This window comes from Lates calcarifer, linkage group LG23, assembly GCF_001640805.2.
Source record: "Lates calcarifer isolate ASB-BC8 linkage group LG23, TLL_Latcal_v3, whole genome shotgun sequence".
NCBI lineage: Eukaryota > Metazoa > Chordata > Actinopteri > Centropomidae > Lates > Lates calcarifer.
This window is the reverse complement of record NC_066855.1, coordinates 3,681,951-3,699,037: the sequence shown is the minus strand read 5'-3', so window position 1 is coordinate 3,699,037 and position 17,087 is coordinate 3,681,951. Positions and strand designations below refer to the sequence as shown.

Sequence of the window (17,087 nt, the reverse complement as noted above, 5' to 3'; positions counted from 1 at the left end):
GTGCTTTCATTTATTCATTAGGATCCCCATTAGCAGACACCTCAGCGACTGCAAAGCGGTCTGAGGTCTGCATACACACATGCATGATGATGCATGATTCAAAGTTTCTAATTGTATTGTGTGAAATGTGGGGGGAAGTTCCAGCACCTGTTGGAAACCCACATGACGCTGAGGAGAACATGCAAAGTGCAAAACTCAAAGGAAACCAAACACCCATCTCTGTGGCCTTATTCAGGGTAACAGACACAGTACGACAGCTTCCCGAGGAGGAGGAGAGTCTCTGCATACCGTGAAATAACTTCAGAAATAAAGATCTGAAACAGGAAGCCTGTGAACGAATAATTGCAGGTTTTTCTTTGCTTGACATTTAACGGGCTCTTAAGCCTGAGGGCATTCCAACAAGCAGGTGGAACTAGGAGTAGTCATGAGCCACAACTGAGAATTGCAGAAAGTGCAGATGATAACGATGTCTCTCTCCCTGCTGAATCTCTCTGAGAAGACCCTGGTCTGTTGTTCCCCCATCTGACAGCCAGGCTAACTGTATGAGTTCAGACTGTGGTAAAAGAAAAAAAAAAAACTGTGTGAAAACCATTTCCAGCACCACAGGAGGCCCATACAGAGAGCCCTCTTGCTCACTTCACAGTTGGAGGACTACACAACTGCCGAGCACAAGCACAAGATGGCTGATATCACCAAATCGCATCTGAAAGTAGCTAGTGTGTTCTACATAACAGGTAGTAATGAGGGCTGTCACAGATTTAAAAACAACCTGATCAATAAAACTCCCTCTGCTTCTGACCTGTTACAACATGTTCTGCTTGACTTTGGCTGAAATTTAAAACTAGTTGAAGGTGTTATCAAACCAGAGGGAAACGGTATAAAGAAACAGTATAGCAACAAATTCCAAAAAGAAATGAACATGTTTTCATTGCCAGGCTATGATTTAAATCCCTGAAAACAATTAGAAAAGAAGGAAGCAAAAAACAGAGGCTTTGAAACCCCAGAAAGAGGAAACAAATCGTCTTTAAAGGTGGGTGTATGTGTGTTTCGGTGTGAGAGGGAGAAACTGACTGAGCAAAGAAGACGACAGCCAAGTCAAAGCAAAGCAAAGGCAGCAGATCCTCATGTCATCAACCCTCCCTCTTCACAGATCATTGTAGGCCAAAACATTTGCCCAATTAGGCGGAAAATAGATTTGGGGATGTGAAGAGGAGGGGCAGCAGGACCACAGAAAAGGAACGAACTGAATGTATGTGTGCATCCTTGTCACGTCCCTGAAACCCTTCTTGAAGCAAGCAACGTGAAATTAATAAAATAAATTCATAATTAATACAAATAGTAATAGTGAACATGGATAAATTGATAATAGATAAAAAGATCTGTACCTGGGCACAGCAGTGCTTTGAACTAAATGCTAACGTTAGCATGCTAAGATGCTCATGTTAGTTAAGATGCACACTTAGTTGAACATATTAGCATGCTAATACTTGAAAGACAAAGTACAGGTCAAACTGATGGGAACATTATTATTCCTGCAGATGTTTGTACTGGACAAACAGAAATCTTGACCTGATGATTGCATTTGATTGAAAGTTAAGGGGATCACCAAAGTGATTGCAGTTTATCCTGAGGACAGGATGACTGTTGATGAGAGGTCTGAAGAAACTACTGTTTACAAGTGGTAAAGACCCAGAAAAATACAACACATGGAGACCGAAATCAAGAAAAGCTGAGGAAAAGGAAACAGGGATACAGAGACAATGCAAAAAAAGAGAGGGTGATTACTACCTTGAGTGCAGTAAAGGTGTTTATTTTAGTGCTCTGCTGCTCCTGACATCCTACAGAATTAGACACTGTGAGGAGAGGAGCCAGTGGATGTAGATGAGGAAGAGCCAAGGAGGAAGAAGAATGTTGTTGGAACAGAGGAGAGGAGGAGGGGGAGGAGGAGGAACTAAATGCAATCTAGACAAGGGGCAACTACAGTCGAACCTGCAAGGAAAAAGAACAAGAAAATAGATGGAAGGTCGAGGAAAGAAGGAGTGAAGAGGAGGAGAGGCTGGAGGCGTGTGGACGGAAAATAAACTAAGTGTTCCTTTGATGAGTGTGCTTGCTTTTCAAATTATACGAATGAATGAATGATTAAATGGGCAAATTTAGGTCTGATTGAATGACGGAGTCAACAAAGGAATCAACAAGCAAAACAACTAGTGGCATCACTCCATCAACTCCATTGTTGCGTTGCTGAGTAGAAGCTAATGAAAGTGACAGAGCTGCTGCACCACACACCAACAGACTACTGCTTTTAATTAACTTGATATATGGATTCAGTGAAATGGGAATATAATACTCTTTATATGTTGAGCCATACCCTTCTGCTGGGTGAAGCAAGCTCCAGTTTTCATCACACTCCTCCTCCCATGGGTCCCCATCGTGCTCGTAGAATTACTCCCTATCTACCGATAAAGCCTGAGATATTTATTTTAGCAGATAAAATAAAGTCATTCACCTTTTGTGTGTCCTACACACTCTGTCTCTGTTGAGGGAGGTTGCTGGAAGTTTATGAGGTAGAGGTGAGGTCTTCAAACACAGAGGGAAAAAGGCTCTTCCTCAAATCTGCCTCGCCAATTACCTTAGCCTCAACTTTTTCTCTTACAAGAAGAAAAAGTAAGAACAGATCATTTATGTTTAAGGTCTACTCATAGTGATGGCTGTTTCAGTTTGTGTTTTTTGATTTTGAGGTGTGCTTTGGATCATTGTCCTGTCGAACTCAGCCTCTTTTCACGTCCTTAACTGACAGCAGGACATTTACATCCTGAATTTGCTGATATTTAGTGGAATCCATTCTTCCCTCTATTCCTGTGCCACTGGCGGCCACACAACCCCAAAGCAGAATATTTCCACCCTCATGCTTCACAGTTGGCAAAAATGCTCTTTTCATCAAATGCTGCTTCTTTGGTGATTGTGGCTCAATTTTAACTTCCACAGCACTTGTTTCCAAACGTTCCCGGCTTATCCAGATGTTGCTTTGCAGACTTCTGATGAGGTCTAAGGTAATGTTTACTTCGAATGACTCTTGCATGCACTCCTGTGTCAGCTAAAGCTTCCTGCAGCTCCTCTGCAGTCATACAGGGGGCTGTGCTTTACCTTTCTGCCCAGCAGATGAGAGGTTTCATCTGAAAGCTTTCTTGATCTTCCAGATCTTGTATTGACTTCCACAGTTCACCTCAACTCCCATTTCTTAATGACATTTCAGACAGTGAAAATTTCAAGCTGGAAGTGCTTTGATATCTTTTTATAGCTTTGTGGGCATCAGTTCAAATCGACAGTCAGTTGCTTTGAGGAGCCAATGGTTGTTGCACAAGGTGTGAAATCAGAGAATTGATCAAGCCTTGGAAATGTCATCAACAATTCTTAGTGGTAATTTTTCACCTGCCTTACAATTCCTAACAGGAATAATGAAGAGAGTTTAACAAGCAGAAGGGAGCCCAAACTTTTGCACATGCCACAGTTACTGTTTCATGAAATTAAAACAGTGCATTGACCTTTGAAGAGAGTCTCATTTTTAATGTTGGTTACTTCTTTTCAAAAAATCTAACATGTAATTTGAGCAAGGTTGGCCACTTGTGCATACATCTCTATACTGAAAATATTGGAAGACTGGTAATGTGCAGTGCACACATTCATTTTTTGTTTTGCTTGCATTAGTCTCTAAAAGAGAAGTATCTGGTGTTTCAAGGAGGATCATCCTCATTAAAATCTAATAACTGAAGCTAAAAGAGAGTGTGCAGGGAGGGCTTTTCCTCACATTTTACCAACTGACTACCCAAGCCTCTCCCACATCCCTGTCAAAACCAACTCCTAAATGTGAAAGGGACCTATTATTAAAATATTCTGTTTTCTGTTTCACTGTGTGAATTGAGGAAAATGTCACATCACTCTACAAATCTCAGCAAACAACACTCAATGTGCTACCAACCCCTAAGTGCATATTGGTGCTTTTGAAAGAGAATTTTGTTGAAATTGGGATTTGTTGAATAGAGCAGTGGTGGTTAGCAGCCTGCATCTACATCTACAGCCATTTATCATTTAAATAATACAAACATCTAATGACAAATCAGAAGCTAAGTTAATCCAAGCTACAAATACCGACCATAAACAAAGGTCACATTGGACTACATGGATAATTTGCAGCATTTTGTCAATTAGTAGTACTGAGATGGTTTTTAGAGTTTTTTTCTGAAAACAAATGGCTCCTGCTGCCAGAAATGGCAGTGATGAGAGTGGTTAGAGTGAACCAAAAGAGTAAAGCTGTGGGCTGGAAAACAAAGACAATGAGATGAAAGTTGTGAAAAAGCTCTGTAAAGCTGAGCGGGACTGCAGTGTTGGGTGTTAATGCTCTGTAGGTTTATTGTTGCGAGTGATCTCTTTCATACAGCAAGGATCATGTGATCCATTATTAATATTGACATTTTGATTAGGAGCAGCTTTAAAACAATGGACACTGGTGCTCAACTGAATTCCACCAATATGAAATATGGCTTTTGAGGCCCTGAGGAGAAAACAATTCTCTCTATTTTCCAAGCTCTCTTCCTCTCCTCGTCATATGGAACAGCCATCATTACACCGAAACACTGTAAGCTTTTTATCACTTGAGCACTCAGCACAAGTTCTTTAAGACCAGCGGGTGGTAACCAGATATGAGCGCTCAGTGTCTAAGTTGGAGGCTACCTTGGAAAAACTGTCTGACGCCACAGCGGGAGGAAAACAGGACAAGCTGCAGTTCTTATCTCCGTCTTTTATCACAAATGCTTCCTTTATTCTGTTCTCCTCATCTCCCACTCCCTTCTCCTGTCATCTCCCTCCCTCCCACTCCTCCTCTTTGTGCGTCGCTTCCTCAAACATTTTGACTAAAAACTCAGCCGCGGTAGGAGACTCCCTCTCCCTCACCTCTTTCATGTGAATGAATGAGTCAATGACAGGTCCTGAGATCTGGCTTTGAGCGTATTAAGAAAGCCAGGGAGTAAATGATTGAAGGTACAGGCGGAGTGGAGGATGTAGAGCATTGTAGAGCTGAATGGGACAGAAAGAAAGAGGGGAGGGGAAAGTGGAGTGATTGGAAAAATGAAGCATGAGAGGGAGAGGCAGACAATTAGGGGCACAAACAAAATGGGTAAATAAATTGCGAGTAACAAGGGAGAGGGAGCACAGGGAGCCGAGCAGAGAGGGGATGTGAGGCAGACTGACAAATTATGTTCCAGCCCAAGATCTTATCAGATGTCTTGAGGCTAAAGCAGGGATCATCACACTCCCTCGAAGGGACGACACCGTCACCAGCCAAATCCCGATTCCGCCGCCGCTATCCCCACAGGGAGAAAGCGCAAACATAAGTCTCCATCCCAGCTCTCACATCCCATTTGCACCAGCTAACAACACACCTTTGAAGTTTTTATTGGAGGGCAGCTCGCTGATGAAGTGCCACGGCAGGGCTTCACCTCAGCCCTGACTGCTGGGGCGCTCCTTCAAGAGCCTGCACAGCTCAGTGTTCCTTTGCTGAGTTAAATAAGGTTAAATCCTGATGATGTACAGACAGAGATGCCGTCCAAAGGGGGAAAGTGCTGCATAATCAGAAAAAACACTTATAAGCAAATTAACACCCTAACTTAATATACAGGTTAGAGGCACGGTGTATCCACTGAACCTGACATTATTACTCCAAATTATAGGCTGTTGTTAGTTAAAATAATTAAATAGACTTTTACACAGACACAGCTAAAGGATTATCCATGAATTATCCACAACCACTTATTATGTCCAGGAGTGATATATCGCCATCGGATTTTTAATTTCTCATGTATTGTTATTGGTATAGGCTCTATTTGAGCTGCACTGTATTGTACAGGTGTCTTATCATGACGTGCCCCTCTGGCCAAGAGGTCAGACTTTATAAGCCGTGATACTGCCAGTAAACATGTCTGTCAACAGCTATGCATCTTATTTAAGTGCCGTTGAACAAGAAACTGAACCTCAACTTCCCCGTTGTGAATCGCTCTGGATAAGAGCAATGACTTAAGTGCGTGAAATGGAAATGTAATGTAAATTGCGGTGATGCTGAAGTTGAGCGTGCAGCAGTAAAAGCAGCCTCTGTGCCTTCCCGAGGGTGTTTAATCTATGACTGATGGATGTAAGACCAAGACAACGATCGTAATTATCATCATCATCATTGTAAAACATTCATCATTACCATCATCAACATAATAGTTATCTCCCTCTGTCACCAACCAGCCATTATCATAACCATAATCACTCACATGCATGTCCGCACACACTCAGATTCTTGTATGTGCATGACAACACACAGACACGTTTAAAAGATCATCAGCATTACACGCGTTTAAAAACAGAACATCCAACTGTCTTTGAATGCAACACCGGCACGCGCACACGAACTTGCACATGCGCACTCAGAAGTTCACATTAATACATATGGATGTATTATCTCATCTGCATAGCTAAAGCAGCCCATCACCATGCGGTCAGAGCCTCTGGCTAATCAGAGCAACTCAAACTGAGCAGGTCTGGATGTAAAGCTTACCGCCTCGGCAGCCACAAGTCCCCCAAGTTAACCTAGCTATACCCACTTGCTAATATAGAAATTAAAGGTGCTAACACATTTCCCACACTGCATTTCTCTGGGGGATGGCGGTCCACTGCAGGCAAGGGTGCACACATCTGAAAGAGTGTCAGCGAGGACGTCTCAATTATTCATCGAGTGGCTGATTTATGTGGTTTCATATGGTGCATATTAAAAGCTTTGGGAGGCACAGGGAAGCCAGAGATGGTTTATATAACTGCTATTAATTGGGACCCTCTATCCCTCTTTCTCTCTGTACACAAACACAAAGGTTCTGCACTATGCAAGACAATAGAAAGCTACTTAAAAAAATTCAGTTGACACGTGTGCACATGGGCTTTTTACCTACAGTATCTCTTAAATCAGATGCACTTCTATGGAAATAGAACAAAAGTGTGAAGAACAGAATGAGAGTGAGAAAAGTTACAGTAGACATCATCCAGTCACATTAGCATAATTAAAACAGTCAGAAGTTTGCATTCAGCCCCTGACTTTGTGTGGAAATTATAGGCTCAGCTTTTTGCTGATCAAAGAGAATTGCTCATTTGGAATATATGCACATACAGTATAAATGTATATATAAAACAGCCAGGGAGTTGTGGATCAGAGGTGTGAGTTCTCAACACTGACACACGCTATTTCTGTACATACACTCCATTCACACTGCATTATATTTGTGCCTGGTACTTAGATAGTGTTTGTGTTTGTGTGTGTATACATGGATGGATGGACGGACGCACGAGTGCATGAAGATCTGAACAAAATAGGTTTATGCAGAGAGCTGTGCCTCATTTTCCCTGCTGTGGAAGAAACATCTCTAAGAAGTGTTCTTTTTTGTCTCATCTGGGAAGCCTGTGTGAGGTTACGTGTGTGAATCACTGCTGTTGCCAAACTACTGTGGAGGTGGGAGGGTTTTATCCTGGAACTCATCAAACTCATCAAATGATTGGGCGAAGATTGACAAAAGAGTGGGAGAGAGGGCAAAGAAAAAAAAAGAGAGGTGAGGTGAAAAGGGAAAGAAAGGCCTGACTGATAAAAATAGAACAAGAGACACATAATAAAGGAAAACAGTGTACAAGTGGGCGGGGGTGAGGTAGAGAGATGGATGATGATGAGCGACTAAATCCATGAAAGGGGCAGTAAACACAGTGAGTTTGTTGGGCCAAAACTCTTAAATAACACTCAGCCCCGCTGCCAGCTGAAACATTAAGAAGAGAATGATGAAGGTGACTTATCTGTGATTCTATATTGGTTTGGGTGTTCTACAACTTATTAAAAGTTGTGTAAAATGAAACTTTCCCACTTCACGCTGCCCTAACATCACTGGCATGTTAGCAGTGTGTATGTGGGTGCATTTGGAGGGGTTAAGTAGTGACTAATCTAACCTTTTAAAGGTTGGAGATGTCCTTATTCAGCAGAGGAAACAGCATTTATCAGCTCACACTCTGAAGTGAACTGAAATCTTTCTCCAAAAGCCCAGTCAGTGTGCAACTACAGATAAGTCAGCAAGAAGTAATTATTTGTGTCTCTTCTTTGTTAGCAAACAAAACTTTATCAAAGCTCGATGATGTCAGCTGCAATACAAAGAGCATATCCCTCCTACTGCTGCAACACCACAGGTATGACAGCTAGTAATCAACGACCTGAAAGCTCCCATCAGACAGCAGCACAGCAGTGAGTTTCTCAGCAGGACTACTCCAGAGAAAGAAATATGTAAAATACCTTCAGCCAAATAGCATGATTCAGAGCGAAAGGCTTTTATGTTGTGTCATACTCACAACAGCATGTGTCTCAATGCACCCATGTGCAGAACTGGATTGAAACAATGACACGCACCAAAGGTTTATGTTGCTCTTAACAACAACTGACTGAGAAAGATAACTTTTTCATTCAAACACGTAGATCCCACAATAAAGGTAGTATGGAACGTGCCACACACAAAGAAAGAAAGACTTCATTTACTTAGATGAGAAGACTGATACCACTTTCAGCAAACCTGGAGTGCAGTAAGTGAAAGAAGATTCGAGGTATGGGTTAGTGCCATCATAAAGTGCTGATTTGCATAAAGCTGGAAAAGGTCATATCAAAGAGGTTAGGTATTCATCAGTCCACAGTCAGTCAAACTGTCTGTAAACGGAGAGGATTCAGTTCTGTGGCTACCCTCCCTAAAAGTGGATGACCAGCTGACTGAATGATCAATGAGGTAAAAAGAACCACAAGTTAACAACTAAAGGAAGCACTGGAGCTGGTTCACATCTCTGTTCGTCTACCATAGACAAATTATGGCGCATGGTTGCATGGATAATGGCGTTCATGGCAGAACACCACAGAGGATGCTGCTGCTCTCCAAAAAACAACCACTGCTTACCTTGAAGTTAGCCAATGAGTATCTTTCTGTAACTTTCCAAGTCCAACAATCAGACATCAACACCCACTTGGTGCTCTGAGTGGCCAGCTCTGTGGAGGAGAGAGGAGCCACAGATTGATCTTCTCTCTCTACCTCTCTTTTTTTTATACAACTATTTGTTGCACTTTTCATGTGTACAGCCAAGTGTGACACTCTGCAACACCGAATGTCTCCCTGGAGAAGCTATCTGAAAATGTGCACCATAATCCCCATTTTTAAATGATACTGCATCTTCCCTCTCTCTATGACAGTCGTGTTTTCACCTTCCACTATGGCTGTCTTACAAGCTAGTTCAGAGGGAGCATAATCCTGCCCTTATGCTAATGTTGGTGCAAAAGGGAAAGCCATCATCCTCTAGGAACCATCAATGCCTCCATGAATGCCGTGGCAAACTGACTGACAATGCCGTTGCTAGAGCCTAATTCCAGCTCCTCAGCATTCTTTCCCAAAGTCCTCATTTGTTCTGTATATGAATTTTAGCCAACTACCTTATTGCACACGCACAACACACGTTAGATCCTGATAACATACAACTGGCCAGCATCTCATTTCATGTGAAAAGAAAAGAATTCCTCATCAGCTTCTGAATTCTGTTCTTTTCAAACCACAATGCCAGCCTAAAATACACAGGTAATGAAAACACAGACACTCCTGCACACGCCAGATGACTCCTTGTGTTCGTTGACGGCGTGCAAATGATGCTTCCTTCCCTCCTCTCATAATAGCCTCTATTGTCGGTATTGTGTGGGAGGGAGACACTGATTTGACGCGGCCAGTATAATTCTCTCATTATGAGTTCAGAAGGGGAAAGGAAGGCACAGGGAGGGATGGAGGGATGGAGGGATGGAGGGATGGAGGCCCAGAGGCACGGCGTGCCACAGAGAGTAAAACCCGACCGATAATGGAGCAAATCCATCAGTCTCTCGCTCTCCATCTCTGTCTGTCTCTCGTCATCCATCCACAGGCCTTACGGAGCTTTAGATGGAAGTCATTTCAGAGAGCTTGGAGAGAAAAGTGGCTCAGAAGAAATGCAAAAAGAGATAATGGAGTACAAGCAGTCTTGCCCCCCGCTATAATACCATGCAATCTGGCAGAGGGAGGGAGATGAAATAGGAGAAAGAAGGGCAGAGAGAGAGAGGGATGACGCAGGAGGGAAAGAGAAGAAGCAGGAACACACACATTGCCAGAGGTTGTGGTTAGATCAGCCTTTCCTCCTCTCTGGTTGAGTGTAGCAGCAGCATAAAGCTGTTAGTGTGCTTATTTTCAACCACAAGGTTGCTGTGACCTAACTTTAGGCTCCGGCTTCTAAAATCCCATTCACTCTCCGAGCCTCCTAGAACCCTCTCTAGCACCGGCCATGCCTCATTGCTCTCATCATTGGTTCAATTTTGCAAGCATATGCGCATGTGTGCAAGTTTGAGAATGAGAAAAAGACTGAGGGAAAACTCGAGGGTATTTTAAAGAGAACCCTGCCTTCTCTTCATGATACAGGTCCGTTGGCTTGGTGTTCAATCACCACAACCACCTCACCTTAACAACAATGACTCCTAGTAACCTTGGCCATCCATTAGCCTGTCTAAGAACAAAAGCTGTTTCCATAGGGAGCCATTAGACGAATATAGCTCTGGGAAAGGAAGTATCCAATACACCAGATGGGCTGTGCTTTATACCAGCTCCAGGGCTGGACAGCAGTCGCACTGAGTCCGTTATTGAGAGAGAGAAATTAGGCTAAATCAGTGCAACACATGGAAAACGTTCAGGTTTGATGCTGGAGTTGGTCCACTAATCTGAAACTGCAGGTGGACATCCGATTATTGCACAAAGCTTGGCAGATAGCTGCATACTCCAGCATGTTTCACATACTTTAAACCAAACTATTATCATTTCTAATTCAAATGAAAAGTGTGGGGTTTCCTCAGGCAAAAAAACCTCTATCAACTGTCAGGAGGACAGTGATTTCTTTCACTGTTTGCTGGTAGGAATTCACACCTTCAAGACAGTGATTAGCCCCAGTTTGTGCCGATTTGAGTCACAGAGCTAAGCATCTGATTTTCTGGGAAGTGATATTTGAAAACCCAGACGGCCATTTAGCAACACTTACTGCTGCTGTGAAGGTGTTTCCAGAATCCTCAAAAACTCATCTAACCATCTGGATGTAAAAATGTTTTTCCTACTTCCACCACAAGAGAGATTTTAACCTGTTTTTCAAGTTGCAACTGTATTTCCTGCTCCATTTTAGCTAAAACCTTTTGTTGTACAAAGTGAGCAAAAAGATGTGTAATTTCTAGCAACTATCTTTGTCTGAGTCAGGAAAAAGAGTCTTTGGGGATTGTGGAGGCTCTTTCACAACAGGAGTAAGTGTTTTCAAAGTTTTTATTTTTCTGAAAATTTGATGCTTAATTCTATGACTTAAATTTAAGAATAACACATGCGAGATGCGAACCGGGGCTAACTGGAGGTGCACAGTGTCAGTGCATCAGTCTGTAATGGATTCTCCAAAACTGTGCTTTTATGACAGCACCATTATGACCATTATGATGCACCCACCTATAAGTCCTGCTGCATAAATAAGCTGCCAAATTGCAGGGAACAAGTCACTTTCCCCGACACTGTGCTGCGATTTAAATATGAGCTGCTTTCCACTCTGCATTTCACCACCACCAGTGCCACAAAATGCTAATTCTGACGCATTTCCATCCCATGTGTTGATAAACGCCTGGATATTTTTATCAACGAGACTGCAAACACCTCTGAGGCTGGACATGACGGGAACAAGAGGAATTAAAACAATGCGTCTCATCTGCTCGCGTCATGCTTCTGTCCTGTCGAGAGGATGGAGATAATTTTGCACAAAAAAAAGGTGTCAGGCAGCTCTCAGCTCCAGCCCCGAGTTGTGAATTTACATCTATTATGTATAAGTTGAGCCGGGCTGAGCTCGGTAGCCAGCAAGTCCTGACTATCAGTTAGAGCTGAGGATGTGTCACCTGTCTCTTCCTGTCCCATATGGTTTCCCCTGACTAACGTTACAGCTGTACCTCCTGGCTACAGAGCAGATAACAGCACAGTGTGTGTGTGTGTGTATGTGTGTGTGTGTGTGTGTGTGTGTGTGTGCACTTTTCTAGTCTGACAACTGGTTCCACACAGCATGAAGAAGTGTGTCTACTGTACCCTCCCTTGCATGTGTTCTTATGTGTATCTGTGTAATGTGAGTGTGAACCTGCATTTCCACAGGTTTCTGTGAGCAGGTAAGTGTGTGTTTTCTTGTATCAGTGAGCATCTGTATGTGTGTAGTCCCTGCAGTGAACATCATATTTGTGTCCGTACCACAATACACACGTGTGTTTATCCACATGTGTCTGTCTGTCTCAAGAAGCTGAACCAGGGGACTGAGTGTCTGAGTGTGTGTGTGTGTGTGTTTCTGTCTCACAGGGAGGGGAACCGGGGGACGGCAGCGGTGAGAGAGCTGAGGTGTAACACCTTGTTAATGTGACAGACACAGTAAAACAGTCACAGAGGGAATGAGTCCGTTGTCGACTTTGCTCGATAACTTGACAGATACAAGAAGAAGCAGCAGTTTGGTTTGTTAAGGTGCTCTCGAGTCCAGTTCCCAACACACCTCACTTAGATAAGTACCTGGTACAGAGCTCAGGAACCACTACTTTAGTTAAGAGGAGTTGTGCTATTATCATTGGTGTGAATGCAAGAAGTTCTGATAAGACTTGATTACAAACTTAGAAGTGGCACAGACTTTACTGGGTCACTATTTTAGGACTGATTTATGTCTAGAAAAGTTTTGGCAAGGCACCAGTCAATGACAAGGGACACACAGCTATGCCAGAGGAGTGACAACACAAAAAGTGACTTCTTCTGTGATGGAAAATATCAGTGAAAAGGAGGATAAAATGGAGCATTTTCTTTCTTTAAAAATTATTTTCTTTTCTTAATATAGGATAATATTCTACACAGTATTTGGCTGTTCACTTTATTCATGTGACAGACATGTCTTTGAGCCAGTCTTTGGAAAACAAGCCATTCTATCAGCTCCGTGAGGCCGTACATATGCACAGCGTTGCTTTGAGCTAAATGCTAAGATCAAAATACTAAAATGGTTGTGGCTCAGTGTACCTGATAGACGTGGTAGGCGTTGGCAGCTCTGCCCTGCAGGAACACAGAGGGGATCCACACGTTGATGAGAGCGCGATGAGCCCTGAGTGACACAAACAACAAACCATCCTCATTGTCATCATTATCATCATCATCATCATCATCATTATCATTATCATTATCACTGGCAGCAGCAACATCAACAGTGTGTCAGCAATATGCTTGGGCAGTTACAGCAAATTACAGCTCACTGGTAAAACACCTCAAAATCTCATTTGGCCACAAACTGAGAGGAGAACAAATGACTGAATGTATGAAATCAAACAGTGTTTGAGCTTTGCTTACTGATAAATTTAAGAAAGAGTAACTTAGATACAATTATTCTGGGAGAACAGATATTTTACAGGGATGAGATGTAGCTCCTGCAAGATTCAAAACAAGAGAAGCTCCAGGGGTGAGAGTGAATTAATAAAAAAAGAGAGAAGGTTGGAGAAGGAGTGAGAGGAAGGCAGTGAGGGTGAGAGAGTTAAACACAGGAAAAGTAAAAGAGAAATATCTTACGTCTCAAAATCTGACAAGCTGGGGTCGTCTGATGTCTGGCTTAAATCACCTGGGACCTGGAAAATGAGAGTTGGGAGACTGATAGTGAGCAAGAAAGAAACAAAAAGATAGACATTCATTACACATATAGTACAAACTCATGCAAAACCAAAAAAACATATGCACAGAAATACACACAGTGTCCAATATGCTGGTGATTCTGCACCAGAAGGTACTTTTGTAGTTGGCTGGGGTTGCATGGATTGACAGTGGAATAACTCATTTGAAAACTATTTTCCACATATTTGTGGAATATAAAGAGCTAAAAACTGTATTAACATATAAAACAGGTCACTGAAAGTACTACATAAACATTTATATGGCTAAAATAACTAAAGGTGATGAACAAACAAATGAAACAGTTAACTAGTGAAATTTAGCTAAAAGTATTGAACAAATGGTTGAAATAGTTAGCTAAAAGTGATGATTTACTTTAGCTAAAAGTGACAAATGGTTGTAATTCTTCCTGTATCTGAAAGTGATTTGTAAACAGCTAACATAGTGAACTAAACAGTAGAAAAAGTAAGCTAATAGTGGTGTATAAACAGCTGACAAAGATGAAAGTAATGGTAAAATGGTTAGCTGCCACTAAACTGATAAACTGAAACGTGACAGGTGGTGTCATGAGCTCATCTAACAGGACTGTAGAGGGTGCAAAAAAAAGATTGGGGGCAATTTACTGTTTACTCAGCTGTAGTACACATCTGGAATGCCTTGCTATGCACATATGTGTTATGTGTGTGTGATCCCTAATATTGCTGATTAGTGTTAACTGCTGTCGGGTGGCAGTGGTTATCCTAATCTGACACTGTGTGTGTGTGTGTGAGAGAGAGAGAAAGTTCATCAAGCCTGGGATTTGTTTCACTCTTTGCATGCTTCCAGGTCCCCTGAGGAACCACATGACCAGGCCCAGATGTTAGCCTTCTGGATGAATGTGTGTCTGTGTGCGTCCGTCTTCCCTCCATCTCTCTCATCCAGAGCAGGCCTGTCAGCTTCTCAGTTCTCCCAGAGAGACTATCCAAACCTGGGCTAAAAACACTGTCACCAAAAGCCCCTTCAGTGGGTTCTCCAGCCTCCAGGCTTTGATCAAACCCTCCAAGAGTCTCGGACAAACAGACACACAAACAGAAAGGAACAGAGGAGGGAGGCGGAGAGAGACAGAGAAAGCGAGAGAGACACTGAGGTATAGAGGCAGGGAGAAAGTGACCAGGGTTTGGTCATCTGCAGCAGCTCTTGGTAGCTGGAATCATGCAGCAATCAGGAGCCAGAGATGGATGGACACACACACACACACACACACACACACACACACACACACAGAGACGCAGTGAGCGGTCCAGCAGAGCAGGGCTGAAGCTGAGGGATAAGAGGTCCTATCTTCAGCCTGGGGCTCCCATCACTGCCATTGTATCAACTCACACCGTGGACAGCGTGTGTGTGTGTGTGTGTGTGTGTGTGTGTGTGTGTGTGTGTGTCCAGAATGCTTCAAGCTCTCCTGAGCACGACCTGATGTTGGCATACTGTTGTTATTGTGGAGGACAACTTAGAAAGTGCTGAGAAAAAGTAGAAAAAGCCTGAAATACCCTTTAACAGAGGAAACGGATAGTTAGCATTAGCATCAACAGAAAATCAAACTTCATTAACAGAGAGCGAGAGAAATGTGAGCCCACTGTTTGACTGACAGATTATCACTGGGAGCAGCACTGTAGAAGCGTCACAATTAGCTACAAGAAAAATGCAGTTAACCGTTATTGGCAGCCATTGACTGGAGAGACAAAGGAGCAGAGCACCAGTGCAAAAACAAACAGGGTGAAGTGGAGATTAAAATCAAACAAAATCACTGGGAGGAGAGTGGAGAAAATGGCAGGGTGGCAGAGAGGGGAGGCAAAAAAACAAAAAGCCTGCAGAGAAATAAGATGAGAGGGGACATCAGTGTGTGTGTGTGTGTGTGTGTGTGTGTGTGTGTGTGTGTGTCACTCACCGGTCCTCTCAGGTCAATGAGTTCCTGTCTCATCTGGACAATGAGGTGGTCTTTGGCCATTAGGGAACGGTACAGGCGCTCATTAAACTCTATCAGCTCACCGTGCATCTCAGCCACCTGCAGCGTATACACACACACACACACACACACACACACACACACACACACAGAAACAATACACACACGAAAAGCACTTCAGTTTATCATGTTGTAGAAAATTATTATACAAATTATTATACAACAACACACAATTAGGTAAAAAACAGACAATAGAAAATCATGTAAACTCATTATGTATTGTATTAGCGCATTCAAAAATATGATTCTCAGTTTCTGTTTAACACACAAAAGGCAGAAGCACTCCAGGTGAGATGTAATAGATGCTGACAGCAGGACAGATTCTGGGAAACAGTCAAACCCCTGACAGAGATGGCAGAGATGGAGGGAGAGAGTAGAGAGAGACATAGAGAGAGAGAGAGAGAGAAAGACAGAGAGAGCGCGAAGGGGGTGAAACCAGTTCATATCCTAAACAGTCAGACTCCTGCCAGACTGCTAATCAATTGTCTTCAGCTCTAACTAACCTTGACGTGGTGTTATTCACATCTGTGTGTGTGTGTGTGTGTGTATGTGTGTGCTCCTGCGAAATATGGTCAACCTATTCCATGTGTGTGTGTGTGTGTGTGTGCGTGCTGTGTTTGTGTGTTTCCCCAGCCTGTCTGCCTAACCAGGCTGGACAGTGTGGACAGGTCTCTGTCAGGAGACTGACAGCTGTGACACACACTGTGCTGTATGGAGGACACCTGCTGTCACAGCCGCTCCAGCAGAGCGCCGTTGCCGGCTGACAGGTGAGCCGGAGCTGCCGCTGCTGCTCCAACACCGACCTTCAAACATTAACTTATTCACATCCCATTTAAGAGCCCACACGCTGACACAAAGGAGGAGGAGAGGCCTCTTATGTAATAACAACAACAACAATGATAATGATCACAATAAACTTGATGTATCAAACACTTGAAGCAGAGTTCACTGAATACCTTTTTGTGTCAAATAAAATGATACCTGTTTATATCTAAAGTTTAATATTACGACTGCACCAAACTGAAAAAAAGGTCAAGCACCAGAACAGAATGTGCATGGTTTACTTCAAACAAAGGCTGCAGTGAAAGCACAACAACAAAAACCTACTTATCCAATTATACAGTGACACAGCTTTAGCTTTAGAGCGAGTGTGCATGTGATGACGGGGAAGCCAGCACCTGCGCCAACATGACAGATGACCATTTGGGTGACACTGTGACGACACTTGTGTGGCGCTTTTAATCTTTAGCTCTATATTTCTGTTTTTTCTTATGTATCTGTTATTT

General features: G+C 42.9%; 1 protein-coding gene across 2 annotated transcripts in view; it reads right to left on the bottom strand.

The window, feature by feature from the left end:
• Positions 1 to 17,087, bottom strand: part of snx29 (sorting nexin 29) — a 119,041-nt gene that overhangs the window by 29,047 nt on the left and 72,907 nt on the right. The window contains exons 16-18 of one of the 2 annotated variants that reach the window (XM_018685492.2): positions 15,724 to 15,840; positions 13,704 to 13,759; positions 13,164 to 13,245 (exon numbers count right to left, since the gene is read on the bottom strand). In XM_018685492.2, coding sequence (XP_018541008.1) covers positions 13,164 to 13,245; positions 13,704 to 13,759; positions 15,724 to 15,840 — 255 coding nt within the window. The other variant, XM_018685494.2, reaches the window with a different exon arrangement.